The sequence below is a fragment of the Rasamsonia byssochlamydoides genome (assembly GCF_041956645.1).
Source record: "Rasamsonia byssochlamydoides strain NRRL 3658 unplaced genomic scaffold VTN77scaffold_57, whole genome shotgun sequence".
NCBI lineage: Eukaryota > Fungi > Ascomycota > Eurotiomycetes > Eurotiales > Trichocomaceae > Rasamsonia > Rasamsonia byssochlamydoides.
Window position 1 is genome coordinate 72,928 of NW_027192440.1, and position 21,295 is coordinate 94,222.

The window sequence follows — 21,295 nt, forward strand, 5'->3', positions numbered from 1 at the left end:
TCTTTGGTCTGGTCTAGTCTGTCTACTTCTCGCCCGATAGTAAGCTACCTACCTACATTGTAAGGTACCGAGCAACAGAAAGTTACTGAGCAAGTCCATTTCAATGATAATAATCACAAGATCACGATCAACAACAATAATAATATGAACAGAGAAGGGAACAAAGAAACCGAACCGAACAAGAATAACTGGCACAGACATATCTGATCGGATCATGGTCATGCGAACATCCTCCCTCTTATTATTATTGATATTATTGATACATACATGCACGCGGTTCTTCTCGGCGAGATCATGTGGCTCGAATATTCTCATTCTCCATCGGACAAGACGTGCTGTCTTCTCAGCCCATCGCGAACCAGGTGATGCTGACGACGACGTCGAGCCCCCTCTCTTCAGCGCCGGGGTACTTGAACGTCCACATGCCGTCGCGGTTGACGTCCCAGAAGGCGCCCGAGGCCGAGTGCATGCCGCGCTTGCCGACATCACCGGCGCTGTTGCCTGCAACTGCAGCCTTGTCGATGACGCCCTGCTGCACGATCGTGCTGTTGACGGTAAACCGGTACGGAGGCGGCGTGGAGGGGTTTTCGGGGCTGGTAGCGGCGATGAGGGCTTTCAAAATTCCGTTCTGAAACCGACGTCGACGTTAGTCTGGCTCGTTCGCATATTTGTCCACAAGCGCGTCGACAGCTGACATACAATGATTTGCGAATTCCACTCCCCGACTTTCGCGTGATCATAACCCGTCGTTCCTTGGAGAGCAGCGTCGCATGCCTGTTGACACAAGACACCGGCATAGATCAGCACCAGTCTTCGGCAATTCTACATTCTCTCCGAAGGATCAGAACGCACCTCTGTCGCAATCCTCGTAAGTTCCGCAAGGGGTACTGGCTACAATAGAAAGTGTTAGCAAAGAGACGATGCAATGGATCGTAGGGAGGGTTTCATGGGAGTAATGAGGCGACGCACAAAGGAAGGTGCTGTGGCCTCGACTGCCATTCTGCCGCTGTCGAGTCTCAGAACGTCCTCTAATTGTCCTGATGAGGTTGAATTGTCCTCCGATAACACAATCTGTGGCGCAAAGTTTATCGTTAGGGAGACGTTGCAATTAAGGAATGCGGGGATTGGTCTCTGCACAATCAGATTGCGCAGCGCGGAGAAGAGAAGACAAACACTTTCTGCGGTGACAGAAGCGGTCGATGCTCACGCGACTGGCGGGTTGAAAATATTTGTGCTGATTATGGCTGCGTGCAAGCGGGAGCAGGATACACGAATGTTTTGAAATTGGACAGCTCTCCGGCGATTCATCGTCATTAAACTAAACCTCCGCTTACCGGAGTCTGGCGCGCGCTGGCGTGGTTGGATCGCCGCATGGATCGCGGAGCTGCCCAAGCGAGCTGGCGGGAGTCCGCAAGGGGAATGGTGCGGTGGACTTGGGGCTCTCCGGAAAAACAATACACCGGTAGCCGCGGGCGGCCCCGAAGGATCAATGCAAATTCCCAATGGGCGAAAATGGACCATGCACGTGAATACCAACGGTCGGAAGCGGAAGGCAGCTTTACTGGGCTGACTGATGCAGCAGCCCAGCTGAGCAGCTCTACCTCCGCCCCCAGTTTGCCGCCAGGCGGGGCCAGCAACTGAGCATCCCAGATCAGATCAAATCAGATCTCTTTCCACATCCACAACCTCATTACGCGGGCTGGTCGTTGTTGACGAAGCTTCGAAGGCGGCTTCTTTGTCCTCGCATACCTTCTCTTCGTTGTATACGTCGACCATTCGCTCAATTGCTCCTTCAGCTGTTTCCCAGATCGATCACCGTCCCGGTCTTCGCCAGTCCAGACTTCACTGTAGCTCGAGCCATTCCCTCAATACCCAATTGGATATCCATTTCCCCTGGTCAAGATGTCCTCTCAACCTCTCCTCCAGACTGCTCCAGGTTCGTATCCTCGCTCATTTTCAGCGTCCATCTCGGCGAAAGGCTAAGCAGCATGCGTCGTGAACAGGCAAGCGCATTGCCCTTCCCACCCGTGTCGAACCCAAGGTCTTCTTCGCCAATGAGCGCACTTTCCTCTCCTGGCTCAACTTCACCGTCATCCTAGGAGGCCTGGCCATTGGCCTTCTCAACTTCGGTGACCGCGTTGGTCGCATATCTGCCGGTCTGTTCACGTTCATCGCCATGGCTGCGATGATATATGCGCTTGTGACCTTCCATTGGCGAGCGCAGAGCATCCGACGGCGTGGCCAAAGTGGGTTCGACGATCGGTTCGGACCCTCGGTGCTGGCAGTTTCGCTGTTGGCCGCCGTTATCGTCAACTTCATTCTCCGAATCCAGGACAGCGGAAAAAACTGAACACTATGCCGGTTCGCTATCTTTAACTGTATGAGTCAGTGTTTTGGAACCATCGCTGGTTATCGATTCTGCTGAGAATAGGCCAAGACCTTGTATAAAGCGAGCAGAGATGGGACTGTTGCTACTCTTGGGAAAATGTGAATCTGTCATCATGAAGGGAACTTCCTCTGGACTTTGAATAGTGCATTGTGCTTGCTATATATATCTGTATCCTTATGGCTGATGCGGCAGGTTTTCCTGATGGGATCTGTGCATGTCTGCGGGAGTTTGGCGCCGGTCATTGCTGTACTTTCGTCCGAAAACGAGAAGAATGAAAATATCTGACATTTCTTGTCTGAGATACACCTCTCCTGCTTTGAATAGCCGTGTCCTCTCCGTTATAGGAACGCAACATGTTCCGCGTATCAACGAGCCAACGACCATCCTTTTCGTCTTTCTTCCTTCCCATTTCCAAAAATCAGACAGACCAACGGCTGAGATAGATCTACAGCAGAGAGACATAGATGGAAGGAAATAGGAAAGTAACAGTCCTGTATTCTGTATTCTCAACCGGTAATATTCTCCAGTCTCTCAGACACGTATCAGAGAGTACATAGTACGTCTCTGGAGAGTAGGAAACCATATCCATATATACTCCGTATTCCGATCCTAAAAACAGAAAAAGAGCCAGCCTGAAGTGACCTCAGAAGTTTTCCAAATGTAGCCTACCTACCTAGGTAGGAAGGTACCTTGGCAAAGACCACCCACCCGGTCTAGAACGCATGTGAATGATGCTGCTAGTTCCAGCAGGTCACCTGCCAACCAACCAACCTACCTACAGCGTTCCTTCCGGTTTTCAGCCAACAGCATCCAGAGAACCTTATCATGATAGTCCGGCTTGCCTCAACTGGAAGGAAGGACTGTACTGAGGTCTCATCCGTAGATCCTACCTAGGATGCAGAGCAACGAAGAACCTTGGCAAGGCGATACGACTGTTGCTGCCTCAAAGTGTAGACATTATCCATGCACCTGTGTATCTACGGATGAGTCTGATGTAGATTATTGCGTCTGATAATGCCCATCTTCTGATGGATGGGTTATGTAGGTATTTTCCACATCAGGTAGTTCGATAACCTACCTACCTACCTAGGTAGGAAGGTATTGTATTAGGTTTACTGGAAATCTCATATACAGTAGAGAACATAGTCTCTCCTAAATATTGAATTATTTTATTGCTACTTCGTTCTGGGAAGGTAGCCAGTTGTCGTTTACTCCAGTTTGGAACTTGACTGTCCAAGGTTGGAGGGGTTGAAGCCCGTTGTCAGCCGAAAGCAAGCTTGCAAGAGCACAGACAGAGAGGCGTTACGCCTCGAAGGCAGCAGCATTATTCTAGACGATCCCGATTCTTAAGCAGCCCATCAGCGCCCATAGGGCCCCACATGGGCCAGACGGCCGGATACAGGCTATCAGATAGGCGGAGCATGGACGCCCTAAATAAAGGCTAATGGCGATGCTCATCATGCCCATACAAAATCTATAACTAGGAGTCTAGGACTTGTAAGTTGTGACGGATGTTTAGCAGAAAATGCACTGCGGAGAAACCTAACACAGAGCGAGATATTCAACTGCATATGATTGCGGAATCCGGAGAATTCCGTCTTCCGTATGCACTCTCTGCTGATGACGATGCAGTCAAGGAGTCTATTGTCCCCACCTCTGCGGAGATCCGAGACCTGTTTGACTTTCGACCCATCCATCCGCCCTCCGCGCAGTCTCGGGGCGCTAGTTAAGACTGTGGTTTGACGCCTTGCATCATCTGCTGTCTCAAGTCAAGGCTGCTGTGAGGGAGCCAGTCTGAACCAGATCGCAATGGGATCGGATCCCTTTTCATGTGCACAAAATCCCTACCAGAATAATAGGTATGCGGAGAGGGTGAGGGCAGACCTGGATCCTGGCCAGCTCTGATAGGACTGACGAGGCAGCGCCACCACAGCCAACCACCATCCACCGTCCTGTCATGGCATCATCTCGTCCCAAGTTCTGGCGTGCCAGAGATCCACTTCCCACGCTCCATCGGAACATCATCCACCGGTCGCCTTTAATCCCCTAATAATGCGTGGCCCGGTTGACTCTCTGCTGCACCGCCATGCTCGCTCTTTTCTCGTGACGGGCTCTTTGCCGCATTCCTGTTCCTAACTTCCTTCAGACCCCCCTTCCTTTCCCTTCCCTTCCCTTCCCTTCCCTTCCCTTCCTTTCCCTTGAGGACGCCAGATCTAGTTCTCACCAGTCACCACCAAAAATAACTAGCTAATATTAAGCAAACGGTCCACGCGGTAATTAATCGATCTTTGGCGAAATCTTATACTATTATCCTATCCTGTCTTTGCCTCCTTCCTCTCGTGGGCTTGTTTGCCGCCCCATGCGGATGCCTGACTAAACACGCTGGACCGTGCCTCTTCCCTAATTGTCCTTCCCGACCTTGCGCCAGCGCATACGCCAGTAATAGGTAGTCTCCCACCCGACCCGACCCCCATCACAACCTGGTCCCTTCCCCCAGACTGTCCCTGGCCGGACGTCCACTGTAAGATCCGATCGGTCGTGGCAACTGAGAAGAACCTCTGGCGATATCGACCTCCGCCCGTGGAACGGCCTGCAAATTAATACGGCGGTGGCGGCTGGTCAAACTGCTGAACTTGTTGAACCTCGTCCCGCGCACGGCACACCTGCGTTTCACTTGCTTCCCACCAGGCTTCTCTGCCCTGCTTTCTTGCTGCGGGGGATTGGAGGAGCCCTTGTATTATCGTTGCTGGGCAGTTTCGGCTTCTTGTCCCTTATCGCCGCATACGCGTCTTTATCGGTCTCAGGTGGCGTGTCTCAGTCCGCAACCTCTTTTCTCCGGCGCGGTCGCCGTCTACAGAACCTGATGCGCGCCCACTCTATGCGCGTGGAGAGATAAAGTGGCTCTCTCACAACTGAGCGGACTACGATCTACCGTTTCCTCAATTTCCGGGCAGCTATATAACATCTCGCATGGCATGTTTCGCCTGCTGCCGTGGTCCTCTGGCATCGGGGGAAACAAGGTGATGGCGGAGGATTTGAAGATGCTGGTGACGCCGACCCCGACACAGCGCAAATCGCCCGTCCTGGATACTCCTTCCCTTCACAAGCTGAAGCGCAAACTCGCCGACTCGCATGAACCGATCGCCGTCTTGGATGGGCCCCCGGCGACGAAGCGTCGCCTTGACAACGGCGACCAGCCACCTCCCATGGAAGCTGACGTGAAGAATGACAGAACGCCTAGTTCTGAGTCCGCGACCGACAACACTGTGACGCTCCCCCCATCCGCTCCCTCCGAGCAAGGTCCGAAGTCGCCGCCTCGCGCGGAGAATAGCAGCCATAGCAGCCCGGATCATGGCGACACTCCCCATGCGGACAAGCATGCGAAAGCGCCTCCGAAGGTGGATATCGAGAGGCTGCGCCAGGCTATCGACGCGCAACTGAGCCTAGAAGTCCTTTTAAAGCACAACGAACTGCGTCTCATCGATCAGGAGATTGCGAAATGCCAGATCGCACTGGAACAGCTGCGTCGGTGTGCTGAGATCCCCTATCCAGGTTCGAGCGTCTCGGGAATCTCGCAGTCTGTCAGCAACGGGACCGGATTCGCTGTGTCACCGTCGGGAAGTGGACGGCCTCCCGTGTCGCCAGCTCCATGGGGTGTAACCGACGGCCCCTACTCACGACACTATGCAAGGTGGCTCTTGCCAGATCCTCACTTTGACGGGGGAGAACCCGAACCTCTGCCAGGCTATGCATCAATGGACGGACGAACCACGCGGGCGAGCCTCGGCGAGGGTGGCTATGCTGGCAAGTCACGCTCCCAGAGAGGGAGTGTGAATGCCAAGCTGCAGGCTCTGCCCAGCGGCTATCCTCCGCCTAAGGACAAGGCCGGTCCGATGATTATCAAGCGTAAGAGCGATGGTCAGCTGGTGAAGTTGGTTTGTCTGGATTGCCGACGCTTTGATTTCTCCAGCACCCAGGGCTTCATCAACCACTGCCGGATTGCTCATGGTCGGACATTTGCCAGCCATGATGCGGCAGCAGTGGCGTCTGGAGAGCCCGTGGAGGTCGATGAGGCTGGGATGGTGGTTGGAGGTACTACTGATTCGACAAGCAGTGGCGCGCCTGGTTATGTTCACCCTTTGATCCGTTCTGCACATGCCATAGAATCAGCAAGAGACAACCAGCGGCAATCTTCGGGTGAAGTGAAGCAGAGTACCAAGCGCCCGCCACATCATGCGAGCAGTCCGGTCACGGATTCCCGGCAGAAGAAGCCGGGAATGGCTAGCCCGGTGACTCCTGATCCCTCATTCAAAGCGTCCCCTGATACTCCGCACTTGTCTTCGCTGTTGGAACGACGAGGTGTTGGTCTTGACCTTTGTGACCTCGTTGGTGATGCCAAGACGACTGTCGATCTGAACGCGTTCTCATCTGAGGAGGAATCTGAAGAGGAGGCAACTGAAGGTGCCACCGAATCTGGCGTGGACCGTCCACTTCAAGGCAGTCGACTGCCTGCGCGTACGACGATGCCTCAAGCTGCATCTCAGCGGCCCAATAGCCGTAAAGGTGTTGACAAGGGAAGGAGTAGCCATAAACCTCGTCAGCTAGAGACATCAACACCGGCCAGACAAGCATCGTATACATCACCGTACGCGCCCACTTCCGCATCGTTAGGCGCCTTGCAACTGGATCGGTCTCAAGACGCGGATATGGTCGTCGACAGTGCAGAAAATCTCAGTCCTCATACTGTCGAGTCCAATCAAGCACCGAGCCTTGTCAGCGATGATGACGATGAGTATGAGGCGCCCTCCGAGTCTGAGAGCCCCAGCCCCAGCTCGTCGGAAGCCGGTGATGATAACCAAGATTTCGATCATATCGAGGTGGAGGATGATGAAGGTACAGCGACGTCGACGACGACGACGGAGACCAAGACGGACCATGAACTGGCCAGTCCTGCCAAGTCACATGCGAACTCACTGTCAAAATCTTTGAGACGGGGTAATGCCAGGAAGAAGGAACGCATGCTCGACAGTACGCTGGTCTCGCTGAATCGTGGCAAAAACGGGCGCAGGGTTAGTTTCGTGAGCCCTAATGCCTCTCCAACAAAAGTGAAGAAGAAGCAACATCGATAGCAGACATTATATTTTCAGCTCACGCCGTTCCCTTTCCAGGGCAATATGTTGATGTCCTTTCCGTTTCTGTGAGAGTGGGAATCTAGAGGGTGGCCGCCATGAGAGAAAAGGACCACCCGTGTCTTTGTAATCTTGTTACTCTCTTCTCTTTTCTCCATTCCTGTGTTATTGTTCTTTCCCTCTCGGATACATTTTGTGTGATTGTCATTGGGAGCGGGTATGGGTTCGGTTCGGTTCGGTTTGACATGCGGAATGAGTTTTTCTTCCTGGGACTTGACTTATGGATTTGCTCAAGCTGGGCTGAGCTTGTTGTCATGAGGGTGAGGTTCCCTATATTTTTTTTTGTTTCTCTTTGCATGTCCAACGCCCCTGACGTGCTATTATGCTATGGCGTCGGAGGTATGCTTCAACAAATATACACCTTTTCTAATTTTCCTTGACTGCTCATGATACTCCCTTGTCTTGTCTTGTCTTCTTTATTATCGATATGATTAGTTAGTAGAGAGGCAGAAATCTGAAGACATTCGCGTGTCGAGTATGAAGATATTTTCTAGTTCTATCGAGTTGGACGTAGAAAATATGAGAATCATAGCTGAGAGGAGATGAGGAGAGTTGAACTTAGTAGTAAATAAGTTAATTGAAAATACAATGTTGGGCCAGTGTCAGGTCATGACAGACAAACAGCGTCAGGCAACATGAGTTGAATTGAATGTCTGTACTCTGCACAGTCAGGTTGGACCCTAGCCTCGGCAAGGCCTGATATGATAAACCTGATTGGCCGAACAGCCATCCAACCTTGCGGAGTATGCGGACTTTGCCTCCACCGCTCACCCGGACTAAACCAGCTAATTAGCTAGCTAATACTCCAAAAAACATCCCCATACCCATCCAATGTCCAATGTATCAATCAATGCGACATTATTTTTGACAATTCTTTCCGAAGAAGATAATTCCTAATTCCTCCTGAAGAGCAAAAAAATCCCTATCTGTTTGCATTTTCGAGAGGACAGGTTATCAGCGCAGCGCAGCCACCCCAGCCCAGCCCAGCCAAGCGGCCTTTTTATTTTCCCTTTTCGACTGTACCTTCAATTTCAACTCAAGTGCTTTTGCTATCTTTGTTTTTTTTTTGTCCCTCCTCTCTCTCAATACATATCCTACCCACCCTTGGTCTGGGGTCCTCTGTCTAGTGCAGTGCAGTGCAGTCAGTTCGAATTTGCTTGATTTGAATTGAAAAGCTGCTGCTGCTGCTGCCGCTGCTGGTAGCACATGTCTATGTATTGATCCTCCTCCTTCTTCTCTGCCCGAGAGGCTATTATAAAGTGTGCATACATACGTACATCCATCCATCCATCCATCCATCATCCTGCATAGCCTGTAAAAAAAAGAAGGGTTCAAGTTCAAGACAAGATGGGAGAAGACAAAATGATCATACCCTCTTTCGCCCCCTCAGAGATCACCCGCGAGAGCTTCTCGCAGCTGCTAGCCTGCTACCCTACGACCATCAGGGAGAGTTACAGACAAAAAATCATCGCCAAGGCGGCGAGCAAGTTGAGAAAGCAGCTGAAGAAGAAGGCTGACAAGGACAAGGGCAAGGGCAAGGACGCCTTGAAGGATGCCTCGAAGGATTCTGCTGATGCTGCCTCGGGAGCGGATGAAACTCAGCCTGAACAACTCGTCCCCGAACTGAGAGTTAAGCAGGAGACGGAGAGGTTTCTGGAGCTGGACAATTGGCGGTATGAGACGCTGCCGAGAGTGTTGAAGGAGCGGCGGAGTCGAGTGAACGAGAAAGAGAAAGAGAAAGAAAAAGAAAAAGAAAAAGAAAAAGAAAAAGGTGACAAAAGTGAAAGTGCCCAGGGATCCTTGGGCTTCTATATGGAGAAGGAGGAGATGGCGAGGTTGATGGAGTGGAAGCTGTATGTACATGCTGCAATCTTGAGATCTATTTCTTGCTCTGTTTGATCCTTTCTAACATGCAACAGCAAACACGGCGTCTACCGACCCGCTCTAGAAGGCATGATCAAGACCAACAAAGCCGCCCTTGTACGAAAAACCACTGCATCTGCATTCGCAGCAGTGCCAAACGTGGACCCGTCAGCGTCAGAGGGATCTCTGGATGAGGCCTTCCCAAAGGACAGCATGGACATCCTCACCGAGCCGCTCCGCGCAGTCGGGCCTGCGACAGCATCTCTCATCCTTTCAGTCGCCACGGAAGGGAATGCCAACGAGATCCCCTTCTACAGCGACGAGGTGTACCTCTGGCTCTGTCTAGGCGTGTACCCTTCTTCAGGGAAAATGGGCAAGAAAGCGGCCAAACACATCAAGCCGAACGGCGAGCTGAATGTGAAATATAACCTACGAGAATATCGCCAGCTCTTTGATGCGGTTGCTAAGCTGCGTGCTCGTCTCAACAATGCCGTCAAGCAGCCTAGCGACGGCGAGGGAGAAGACAGTCGGATCTTCACAACCGCAGACGTCGAGCGCGTCGCCTACGTGCTCAAACACCTCGGTGGATCAGGCTTCCCCGGCGCAGCTGAGATCCTAGAACAAGACGCGGCTGCCGCCAAAGAAGAAGAGTCTGAATCAGAGGAAGAGATTCTCGGAGTGACGCCCAAGAAGAAGTCCAAAGAAAAGTCTAATAAAAAGCGCAAGAGGAACGAGAAAGAGGAGGGAGAAGAAGAAGAAGAGAAGTCCAAGAAGCGAAAGAGGTAAGAGGGGGAAGAAACCCCTGGAGAGACGCCCAAGAAGTCGGAAGAAAGGCCCAAAAAACGGAAGAGGAAAGAGAAAGAGGGGAAGTCGTCGAGGGGGAAGAAGAAGGCGAAGAAGAAGGCGAAGAAGAAGAAGGAGAAAAAAGAGAAAAAAGGAGAAAAAATAATGTGAATGTGTATGTAAAATCTTTGTACTCCACAGACGGGACTTCTGTGTACCTAGCAAATATAAATCTCTGTACTGTACATGACTTCTGTACTGGTGCTGTCTTGCACCATATGTACTCATTTCTGTTCATTGACGATCAACTAGACTTGATATACGTCTAAATCATACCATCCACTAGTCAACCTACTCAACCGGTGGAACCTTCACCTCGACCCTCTCCTCACCGATCCCTCGTCTCTTGGCCTCTTCCAGGATGGCGACTGCCGCAGTCGCCCCGACTCGCGTCACACCCAACGCTCGCACCCGGAGCAAGTCGTCCAGCGTCCTCACGCCACCCGCCGCTTTGATCTGCACGTTGGGCGAGCACGTCTTCCGCATCAGCGCGAGATGCGGCAGCGTGGCGCCCTTGTAGTTGTAGTCGCCCGTGCTCTGCTTGACGAAGCCGTAGCCTGTAGACGTCTTGACGAAGGCGACGCCGATGTCAGAGCAGATCTGGCAGAGCTTGACGATGTGTTCGTCTTGCAGGTAGTCGTTCTCGAAGATGACCTTCAGGATGGCCCCCTCGGCTGTGACGGCGTCGTTGATCGCTTTGATTTCGTTCGCCACGTACTCCCATTCGCCTGAAAGGACCTTGCCGATGTTGACGACCATGTCGATCTCGGAGCCGCCTGCCTTTGCCGCCTCGCGTGCTTCAAGCACCTTGATGTTCGTCGTCGAGTTGCCGTGCGGGAACCCGATGACGGGGCACACGCCGACGGACGTCCCCGCCAGATGCTCCCGGGCCAGGGGAACGTGGTAAGGCTTGACGCATGCCGTGGCAACGTTGTACTGCTTGCTCATGGCCAGGCCGGCGACGACGTCGGCGTCTGTCATGGTAGGATGGAGGAGGGAAAGATCGATCATCTTGGCGAGTTCGGGAAGGGAGACGGTGATGGTGGCAGGGAGAGAGAGGGGAACGTCGCCTTCACCTGCCATTGTCGTCTATCTGTGGTACGTGATATGTATGCACTATATGTCCTCGATGACGAACTTCTCGACCTCGTCGGGTGTAGAGAGCAATTGACGACTACAGAGATCGAAACAGCGCAAGAACCCCGCTTGGTCGAGTCTTCTCCGTTCAGGTCACTTTTCTCTGTAGTTATTATCCCTCCTCGAGGAATCGTTTCTGATTTCTGGATAGATCCTGTCAGCGGACGAAACCGAAGTTTTCTTGATATGAGACAAATCCAAATCTCTCACAATAAATCAATAAAAGAAAATTGCAACGAGATAGTACGAACGAGATTCTAGAACGTGAGCTTCGATTGACGAACTGTTGTTGTAGTCCCACCTTGCAAGCTGTTTTAGAGGGGTTCTGCGGGGCAAAAGAGGATAAAAAACAAAACAGATCCAAAAAAAGACAAGAATTAAGATCCGTGGGATCCGGGTGGGTACATCCATGCCATGCGTCCTTCCCAATGAAGAAAGAGCAAATCAGACAGATCTTTCAACATTGTCACAGTGTCTAGACACTGGGTATCCGATCATTGGCTCTGCATGTCAACCCCGCAGAACCCCGGCTCGACACTGTAGCCTGTGGCACTTGGATTCAGCTGTGCTTTTTCTTTGCTCAGCTTCAACCCAGACTTCCCTTAACCGGCTTAGAGGAGTCGACCAATTATCAAGACAGAGATGAATTGATCGCTGACTATTGAAGTTGAGAACTGGCTTCTCATATACTCTCCATTGGATCGCCAGACCCACGTCCTTTCTCTTTACTCCAAAGTTGACTGCAAAGCTCACCATGTCTCACTACGTTAGTTCCGAATTATCTGAACGCATTCGAACAACTCTGTGGAGTCAACTGGCGCCTGTCCAGATGGAGGCCCTAACCGTCAACCTTGCCAATGTACTCCCGTTCCTAGATAGCGATTTCGGAATCCCGCTGTCGATGCTGAGACGCGCTGGAACGTGGATGAGAACGTGGGATTCCAACGGTGAACCCCGACATATAGATCCCGTCGAGGCTGGTCTTGAGCGGGACTTGGTATTCATCCTCTCGGATGAGGGACGGTTGCAACAGGCGATTGATGAATTGCAATTCCATAGCCTTGTCACTTTGGATCGTGAACAGCGTTTGAGCATGTATCCAGGGTCTCGGGCCATGTACAGACAGAGTATGTTGGACCCAGACCGGTGGAAGCTGCAAGCAGTACTTCTCGTGTGCCATGCCTTTCCACGAGATGCGTATCTGGAGCCTGAGTGAGTTCGCCGTTTCTTAAACCAGCTACTCTCTGCATGCGAAATCAATGATTCATTCTCGTGGCCAGATTCGGTGACCTTGGGCGAGCTCAGGTCCCTCAGGTCTGGCGTATTCTCCAACATTTCGACTCGTTGGAAGCCACCGGTAAAGCTTCCGTCCAACTCAAGCACGCGATGGTGCCCACGCTCCTCGCTAGCTCCAGATTCTCCGGTATGGCCTGGAAGTCTCGAGCGATCAAGCGGGCCCAGGAGATATTAGCGGATCCACAAGCGTCCGATCCATATCTAGAGATGATGCTGAAGGCGAGACAGAGCGATCTGCGTCGACTCTTCCATGCCGAATGGGATGGCATATCTTACAAGACTGAGCAAGACAAGCTTGATAAGAGGCTCAATGCTCTCGTCGGAGAGGTTTGTCTTTCCACCGCCGCGGACTACCTCCAAAACGATGAAGACTTGGACAAGGCCCTCTTGACCCTACAGGAGATCCAGCCTGTGGATCGAGACAATATCTCGACGCTGGAAGAACTCGCGCTGCAAAAGAAGGCTATCGCTTGGGGAAGGATCCGACGTTATCAGGGGCGGTTCCATGAAGCGCGACAGGTCCTCGAAGCAGTATATAATTCTGGCTCTCTCCCGGAGGGAGTGGTTCCCGTCAGTGCATCGAACTGCGACTTAGTCTCACATTTGGCCGCGGTGCTCTGCGAACTGGGAGAGCCATACCAAGCCGAGATCTTGCTTACGCAGAAGATAGACTCTATCCAAAGCCCAGGCCTTCGGGAACTGGATCGGGTCCAACGGCTGAAATTGGCCCTGGCGGAAGCTGTCCTCCAACAGGGCGAGTACTGGCGAGCACAAGATATCTATTTGGACTTGAGCCGGCATATTCGTGTTGTTCCGGCACGTCCAGAGTCTGTGATGAGTGTAAGCCGTCTTGACATGGGCCTTGCCCGAGTCCAGCATGTCCAGGGGAATTGGGCTAGCGCGTTGAAATACTGGGAGCAGGCCCTACGGACGTATGAAAACTTTCCGGAGGCCAAAGGCTTTGGGACGGTGATTGTTTACGCCTCCATTGCCTACGTCAAAAACCAGCTGGGTGATGTAGCGGGTTCTACAGTCTTTGCCGACAAAGCTCAAGAGCTGTTCAAAGTCACAGGCCGGCGGCACTGGTTCACTCGCCTTGGGACTGAATGGCTGAATCGGGTGATGCCGGTGTCAAATCAGATTGATCAAGAGAATAATGGTCATGATTCATGAGAGTAACAGCATGTACGGTAGGGGCACAAGATCTTATGACTGACATGAAAGCTAGGAATGACGAAACGAACGACATGAAGTCACGAATTTTTTTCTGCTTATGAACTTCAGGAACTGTTTTACTCGACCTTTGATCCCTCATCGGGTTCACTTCTTTCACAATTTGTATTTTCGCCGTGGATATACTTTAAGATATGACATTATCACGATACGGTTAATGATCATGACTTCTTTCGGGTTACAGCTGGGCCGTTTCTGGGATGGCTGGACACAGATTATGGGAGAATGATTGTGGCTATGAATGAATACACTGAGTCCTATCAACTCAATCACATCAAATCAATTGCTATCGCTTCGTACTGAGTAGACGGAACAGACAGGATTCCAGGGTCCTCGGCAGGATGATGATTTTCCGAGCAGACAGCCAGCAGCGATGTATCATCCGTATGTACTCCATAGTGACGTCAAAAAGGAGAAGATTGAAGAAGCTTCTCGGTAATACTCGGCACGGAGTACTCCGTACACCCTCACCTCACATGACCTGTCATGACAGATTCACTAGTACGGAGTACGTACTGCTAGAGCGCGCCACAGCATAGTCAAGACTCAAACCCCTGCATCATAACTACACCTCGCCTCTAATTAGCCTCTACAGAGTAGGACGTAGGATTCGTTCATGTTCTAAAGACTAAGACCTTGAACCGGGGAAGATCAAGGAAATTAACTCCAGGTGGGCCGCAAACTATGTAGTCCAAATTAACCAGCGGATGATTTGCTCGGCTATACGCTAGAGCCTCGGGATGGTTTAAGCGTTCAACTAGTTTAGTTAGGGGTATTATTAATTGTTAGCGGTGGTAATTAAACTTGAGGCTATTCGTACCTCTTCCTCAAGCTTCTCAATGGATAAACGCTTCTTTCTTCGCCCTTCACAATCACGATCACAGGGAGAATGGTATGCCTACCTCCTTAAAAGTACCTACAGTACTACCTAGGAGGCATGTAGGAACAGAGTAGATGGCTAAGTCCTATCTATATAAATTAAATTACAATTATCAGACCATGGTACGCTCTGTACTCTGTAGTCTGTACTCTGTACTCCGTATATATCGTATGACGTTGATAGAAGCATGCTAATTTAATTGAACCTAATAAGAAGCTAAAGAAGCGACTGCCATTTGCAGGGTTTTTGATTGGATTCCTAATTATAACAACGACAGGGAGGGGTAAAACAGAATCAACCAACTAGCTAGCTAACTAACTAACTAATTTAATGCTCTGTGGCGTTGGATAGGTTCTTCTAACTAACCTCCCTCCCTTGAATTGAATCAATTGAGTCCCTTGAATCTCTTCCTTCCCCGGACTCTCGCCAAGAGAGACAGGGAGAGGGAGAGACAGGGATAAGAGAGCTTTGACCTTTTTATTATTATTATTATCGAACTGTTTCTGCAAGAAGCGCAAGTGAGTAAGGAAGCAAGCATAGAGAGCTCTCTGATTCTGATACTAGCACTAGCAGTATACGCTGGCATGCATGCATGAATGGATGGGCCCACAAGTTGCTTTAATAATGCTTACCTAGGTGCTTCCCCAGATTGGATTGTACGGAGTACTCCGTACTGTACAGTTACATTCCACAGCCATGGCATGGCGTTGTCGACTCAACCACCTAGGTACGGAGTACCTAGTAAATAGTAACTGCAGTAGTCAAGCCAACATGAGACCTGTCTGGTATGCAGTTGCTGTGTTTCCTGGGGAATTGGATATGGGCGGTCCTGTTTTCGTCTCTTGTTTTGATGTGATGTGATGTGGCATCATAACTAGGTGAAAAAAAAATACCGCGCATTGGGGTAGTAAGCCCGGTACTCCGTACCTTTCTGTCTGTTTATCGCGAAAACAAGCTCTCATACTTACCCCTTCCACGGACCTCCTCATCAATTCCAGTTCACTAAACTCCACTGCTTCCTCCTCCTCTTTCTCCTCTTTTCTTCCCCTCTTCCTCCTCCACTCTCGTTATCTCTGACTACTATCGCCAACTATCTCATCCTCGTCTCCCTCTCTCTCTCTACCTCCCTCGTTCGAAGAGAGAAAGGCATTCCTTTCTTTTCACCTTCAACTCAACTCGACTCGATTGAATAATTAAATAAATCAATTGACAACATGCGTCTCACGACCACCCTTGCGACTCTCCTCTCCCTCAGCGTCGGCTTCGTCGTCGCCCAGGACGGTTCCTCTCCGACCAGTGTAGCAGCTGCAGCACCTGCTGCTACTTCCAGCTCGTCGTCGTCATACTCCTGTGCAGCTCAAGAGTAAGTGAGAAACATCCGGGTCTGAATCTGAACCTAGGTCTCCCCTTTCGAGGGAGGACTACTGAAGATCGTGCCCATGTATATCTGTGTAAAATGCATGCTGATCAACTTCAACAGCATCCTCGACGCCTGTCTCTCATCTACGAAGCCGCAGCTGCAAAACTGCCCGGCCAACGACTGGAAGTGTCTGTGTGAGCAGAGCAACAATGTCTTGACGTGAGTTGCCCATATCCATATCTATCTACATCCTCCCCCTTCTTCCGCTTCCAGCTCATCTCTAACTACCTACTGATCTACTACAGCTGCTACAACAACTGCCCCGGTGACCCCGACCGCTTCGGCGCCGAACAAACCATGACCTCGTACTGCAATGCCGCCAAGGCAGAGGCCCCTAGCAGCACCACCAGTGCCAGCACTGCCACGGCTACCTCGTCTGCGAACGCCGAATCGACTTCATCCACTGCTGCCAACGGTAACTCCGACAGCACTTCTACCTCGACGAGCTCCGCTTCCAAGTCCACCTCCAGCAGCGACAGCACGTCTAAGGGTGCGGCCCCGCGTGGTCTGGCTGTGGAGGCTGGTACGCTCTTCGCTGCTGTGGCGCTGGGAATGGGTGTTGCGCTGTAAAAACCCACCCAGACCAATCAACCAACCAAGAAAGAAATGACATGGGCAATGGGCAATATGTCAATAATTTTCAATAATGACGAGTGAGGCAAGACCACAACACACAACACAAGAAAGGAGAGATAAGATGAGATGAGATTTATTATATTACATGGGTTTATTACTTCGATTTTTTACTGACATGGATTTTATTTCGATTCCGATTCTCATCATTTTTTTCCCCTTTCCTTTTCTTTTCCTTTTCTTTAATCGTAATCGAAATTAAAAAATTAAAAATCTTGTCTTAATCCTAATCTAATCCATCTTACCTAACCTAACTGCGGAAAATCAGAGAGAGACGATGGTTCTTGTCTTTCCATTAAAATTAATTGGGTTATCATCTCAGCCGTTACAATTATATTACCACCAAGTTAGTTAACTGAACTACCTAGTATCTATCTTGGTGACTAATTACTTGCTCTAGGTAGGTAGAATAAATAAGTACAAGTCTAGACGAGTTGGCTAGATAAATAAGTTTAAAAAATTATACTTGGTAGTAAACTTAAACGTATGGGATTGATATCATGTTCGAAAAAGGCCAACAAGAAAAAGCCAAAAGAAAAGAAAAAGAAAAAGCAATGCCTAACGAACTGCTCAACTAGCTGGTTGGTTTACCTTACGTTACGTTATCTGCTGCCCTTTCGAAAAAAAAAAACCTTTCGATAACCTTTCTCAGTGAAAAGAGGTAGAAGTAAAAGAAAGAAAAAAAAGAAAAATAAAATTGATAATAGAAACAAGATAAATGCCTAGCTAGTTCTTTCTTTCCACCGGTAGGATTTGAAACAAAATTGGAAAATTATACACAACACACACACGAATATACAAACAGAAAGAAAGAAAAGGAGTGCAGGGTTTCCCAGAGACGTTCGAACGATACCGGTAGTGAAAGTGGCAAGCAGACACAATGAGTCATTTCAGACAGACAGACAGACAGACAGGAACAGATAACAGATAACAGACAACAGATAACAGATAAAATGTATGATGATCAGAGAGAAGTAGAAACAAGACAAGACAAGACACACGGTATCCCAAAAATGAAATAAAAAAAGAAAAAGAAAAAGCAAACACATATTTCCTTCCTTGACAGAAAAAATAGCGGCCTGATCCGTTTCCCAGAAAAAGAAAAAAAGAAGCCAACAACGCAGCCGCAGACCTGAGAGATTTGAGTAAAACTGAACGGAACAGAACGGACAGACGGATGGACGAAACTCGAATGTGCTGGCTACTGGCCAGCTGATATCATTGTTCTGTTCTGGTACTCCTCTCGACAATTCTTTTCAACCCCGACTTCCACCTCGTCTTTCATCTTTGCTTGCTTCACTCCTGACCAAAACCTAAGGTCTCCTCCACGGCTATGGTCAATTTCTGCTGTAACGTCTCATAGGTCTTGTATGGAGGCAGATCAAGGCGGTTGAAGCTGGAAAATTTGTCAGCCTCGTCACAATTAATCAAGTGAGAAAGAAACAGAAGCATACCATGTATGCGACTTGGGCAACGACGATGGGTCTCCCGATTTCTCAATCGTGAACCTCCGAGGTCCATCAGATCCCTGGAGATCCTTGAACCCGTTCACTGGGATACGAGATGTGCCCGTGGCAAACTGCAGCAGACGAGACTTCTGCTCCGCATCCCAGCTGCGGATAATCTTCCAGAAGTTCTGAATCACCTCGTCGGATTCTGTGTACCCACGGTAGTCGGTGTGCTTCTTCCAGTCGTCGACATCGATATCCGCAATACCGCCAATCAACAACTCCAGCTCCCGCTCATCGAAGACATTCACCAAGTCTTGAGGAATGAGTTCGTTGAAGCCGGAGATGAACGCGTTGAATTGCTCTTCCACACGCTTCTGAATCTTCCATTCTGTAACCAACCTGCGACAGGTTAGACCTGACGAAGAAAAAGCCAAAAAGAGACTACATACTCAACATATTTGTGTTTGTTTTCATTAGTGACGGGAATATTTCGTCCGTCGGGTATCAAGTCGATCGTCTGCCGTTCTCCGAATTTTTCGTCATCAACGGAAAATGTAAGCTCCACAACGCCTTCAATATCGTTTTCTCTGTGGGAGTGTCAGTATCACTTCGTAATCCAGTAGCATATTCCAGAAGCAATCTGGTGCGGCTTACAGTGTCCAGGTCAAATTGCGGTGGAAGTCTTCGTCGACACCCTCCATATCCTGAAGGGTAACCTTCTTCCGCAGCATCATCTTGTAGAACGCGCCAATGAAGAACGAGTCCAGGAAACGACGGTGGAAGATGGCCAAGCCAACAACCCGACCGATGAATTTGAAGTAGTTCAGATGTTCAGGATTAATACCGGAATGAGGATTGATTTGTAAGGTGTAATTATCGTGTGCAGAGTATTCGAAAAGGCAGTAAAAGGGATTGAACATTTCGTGAGAAAGGAGGAAGAAGAACTCTCTGTTGGAAGTTAGTACAGGAATTAGCAGCACCATACAGCAGGACACATACCGTGAAAGTCCACCATAATCCAGACCATCCTCGCCATCAAACTTGATCATTAGGCGCTTCTTCAGATCAGACGCGCTCTGACGCATAATCTCGGCGTAAGAATCCTCGAAGATGTTGCTCCGGCGCACTTTGATGTGACATTGGCCGGACATGATCCTCAAGGCGGGTTGCGATCGGAAGTAGATCAGCTTGCGTCGGAAGTCACGCTTGTACTGCGGAACGCCTTGATCCAAGGACGATGGCAACCGTGGGTCATCCCAAGTCGTGGTCTTCGTGTTGTGGTCCACAAAGTACACTCGAGCCGTGTTCGTCAATCTCATTTCCCATCCGCTAGGCAAGGGTCCCAATTGTGATACAGGTTGCTGCTGAATCGTTGTGTTGCTCCCGTTCGCGTTTTGGCCATACATGCGGATATACTGCTGTCGACGTGGATCGACCCAAGTAGTGGTGCGCGTGTTGTGATCAACAAAGTAAGGCCGTCCTTCCGGAGTCGTCCGCTGCTCCCATCCGGGAGGGAGCTCACCGGTGCCCGCCGTTGTTGCCCCAGTGGCCATCATGGACACTGCATTTACGTTATGGGTGCTACTGCTAGCAGGGGTATGTGCTTGCGACTCCGGCGAGTTTGGCGAATGTGCACCGGTGCGATCTTCCGGCAGCATTCGGCTCTGATGAGCTCTCCGTTCCATCTGCATGTTGGCCTCTCTCTGTGAGCGTTGTGCATGTTCGTTGTAGTTGGCAGACGGCCGCGTCCAGGTCGTCGTTCTCGTATTGTGATCAACGTAGTACGTTCTTCCCAAGTTGTCTTCCCGTCGTTCCCAGCCTGCCGGGAGTCTGCCCAGACTGTCTTCAAAAGAACTGAGGTTCGTTCGAGAGCCGTGCGAAGTGTGTCCGTTAGGCTGCGCCTGCGCAACACCATTAGAACCTGCAACGGTGCTAGCTGGTCTAGTCGAGGATGTAGCTCGAGACTGGGCCGAGTTCGCAGAAGTCGCTGCTGCAGATTCAACGTGACTGGAGCCTTGCTGAGATGACGGCGCCTGGATCTGCGGAACAAGTCCTGTAGGCACGGATGACTGAGGCTGAGGCCGGTGCAGACCATTTTGCGTAGGGAGCGGGGTGCTGAGATTGGTGGAGAGATTAATGATCAATTTGCCGTGTACAACCAGATTGTCGTTTGACTTCTTGAGATCTCGAGTGAGCATTTCTATGGGGAAGAAGTGGTGTCAGTCGAAAGTTCCCATCCACAAACAGGATAAGGGAGACAGCTTTACCATCACCACCCATCTGCAGATCGATCACGTCTCCAATGCGGACATTGATCACTCCTAGGAAGCCCTGATCCTTCTTTTTGAACTTTTTCTGGTCGAAGATCTGAATCGCAAGGATGCTGTCTTCATTGACTTTCCTGTATCACCGCGGGAAACAGTCAGAACGAGAGAGGAAATAAACGATGCTTTTGGATATTGGGCGACACGTACAGGTCGAAGGCTTCGTTCCAATATGGATTCAATGTCCTCCTTATCACCGACGTCGTGTGAGTCTGCTCGCCGCCAATCGTGGCAACGGCAAACGGGTCCGGAAATCCTACAAGTATCAGGCAGGTCAGTTTGTGTTCCTCCAAGCCGTTGACAGCCAATCTGGAAACGTACGGAATACATCTCGCTTGTATAATCCGTCTGCCGCGATAACTGGAACCGGTTGTTAGTCTTGTCCGTGTTTCTCCGACTGAGAGGATGGGATGCTCACTTGTAAGCCTGAGATTCGGCTGGCTGTGTCATTAATTATCAGTCAGTGCTCCATTCCTAACAGAAACTGATTGGATTGGGGAGGGGACTCCCGTAGGGAAGGGAATGAATATGGCTGCGGCAGAACTTACGCAGGCAAATTGGATCCCATTCTTGGAAGATCGATGCCCTGCGGGCAACGGGTGCAACCGTCACGGCGATCGAGGCCAGTCGAGCAAGC

At 50.4% G+C, this 21,295-nt stretch overlaps 8 protein-coding genes across 8 annotated transcripts; 5 read left to right on the forward strand and 3 right to left on the reverse strand.

Moving 5' to 3' along the window:
- Nucleotides 1-343: 343 nt before the first annotated feature.
- Nucleotides 344-999, reverse strand: VTN77DRAFT_7096 (uncharacterized protein; the record flags this gene model as incomplete). Its single annotated transcript, XM_069423447.1, has 4 exons — nt 344-628; nt 700-774; nt 853-891; nt 970-999. The coding sequence occupies 4 exons, from the start codon at nt 997-999 to the stop codon at nt 344-346; spliced, it is 429 nt and encodes a 142-aa protein (XP_069275591.1).
- A 903-nt stretch (nt 1,000-1,902) lies between these two features.
- VTN77DRAFT_7097 (uncharacterized protein) lies at nt 1,903-2,350 on the forward strand (the record flags this gene model as incomplete). The annotated part of the gene is made up of 2 exons (XM_069423448.1): nt 1,903-1,936; nt 2,004-2,350. 2 exons carry the CDS (start codon nt 1,903-1,905, stop codon nt 2,348-2,350), a joined length of 381 nt encoding a protein of 126 aa, XP_069275592.1.
- Nucleotides 2,351-5,364: 3,014 nt separating this feature from the next.
- VTN77DRAFT_7098 (uncharacterized protein) lies at nt 5,365-7,518 on the forward strand (the record flags this gene model as incomplete). The annotated part of the gene is made up of 1 exon (XM_069423449.1): nt 5,365-7,518. One exon carries the CDS (start codon nt 5,365-5,367, stop codon nt 7,516-7,518), a length of 2,154 nt encoding a protein of 717 aa, XP_069275593.1.
- A 1,407-nt stretch (nt 7,519-8,925) lies between these two features.
- On the forward strand, nt 8,926-10,227 carry VTN77DRAFT_7099 (uncharacterized protein; the record flags this gene model as incomplete). Its single annotated transcript, XM_069423450.1, has 2 exons — nt 8,926-9,431; nt 9,498-10,227. The coding sequence occupies 2 exons, from the start codon at nt 8,926-8,928 to the stop codon at nt 10,225-10,227; spliced, it is 1,236 nt and encodes a 411-aa protein (XP_069275594.1).
- Nucleotides 10,228-10,575: 348 nt separating this feature from the next.
- Nucleotides 10,576-11,367, reverse strand: VTN77DRAFT_7100 (uncharacterized protein; the record flags this gene model as incomplete). Its single annotated transcript, XM_069423453.1, has 1 exon — nt 10,576-11,367. One exon carries the CDS (start codon nt 11,365-11,367, stop codon nt 10,576-10,578), a length of 792 nt encoding a protein of 263 aa, XP_069275595.1.
- Nucleotides 11,368-12,175: 808 nt separating this feature from the next.
- VTN77DRAFT_7101 (uncharacterized protein) lies at nt 12,176-13,890 on the forward strand (the record flags this gene model as incomplete). The annotated part of the gene is made up of 2 exons (XM_069423454.1): nt 12,176-12,633; nt 12,702-13,890. The coding sequence occupies 2 exons, from the start codon at nt 12,176-12,178 to the stop codon at nt 13,888-13,890; spliced, it is 1,647 nt and encodes a 548-aa protein (XP_069275596.1).
- Nucleotides 13,891-16,044: 2,154 nt separating this feature from the next.
- VTN77DRAFT_7102 (uncharacterized protein) lies at nt 16,045-16,820 on the forward strand (the record flags this gene model as incomplete). The annotated part of the gene is made up of 3 exons (XM_069423455.1): nt 16,045-16,193; nt 16,311-16,409; nt 16,496-16,820. The coding sequence occupies 3 exons, from the start codon at nt 16,045-16,047 to the stop codon at nt 16,818-16,820; spliced, it is 573 nt and encodes a 190-aa protein (XP_069275597.1).
- A 1,359-nt stretch (nt 16,821-18,179) lies between these two features.
- On the reverse strand, nt 18,180-21,226 carry VTN77DRAFT_7103 (uncharacterized protein; the record flags this gene model as incomplete). The annotated part of the gene is made up of 10 exons (XM_069423456.1): nt 18,180-18,279; nt 18,338-18,733; nt 18,784-18,921; nt 18,989-19,282; nt 19,334-20,534; nt 20,602-20,735; nt 20,809-20,914; nt 20,980-21,018; nt 21,077-21,099; nt 21,207-21,226. The coding sequence occupies 10 exons, from the start codon at nt 21,224-21,226 to the stop codon at nt 18,180-18,182; spliced, it is 2,451 nt and encodes an 816-aa protein (XP_069275598.1).
- Between the last annotated feature and the right edge of the window lie 69 nt (nt 21,227-21,295).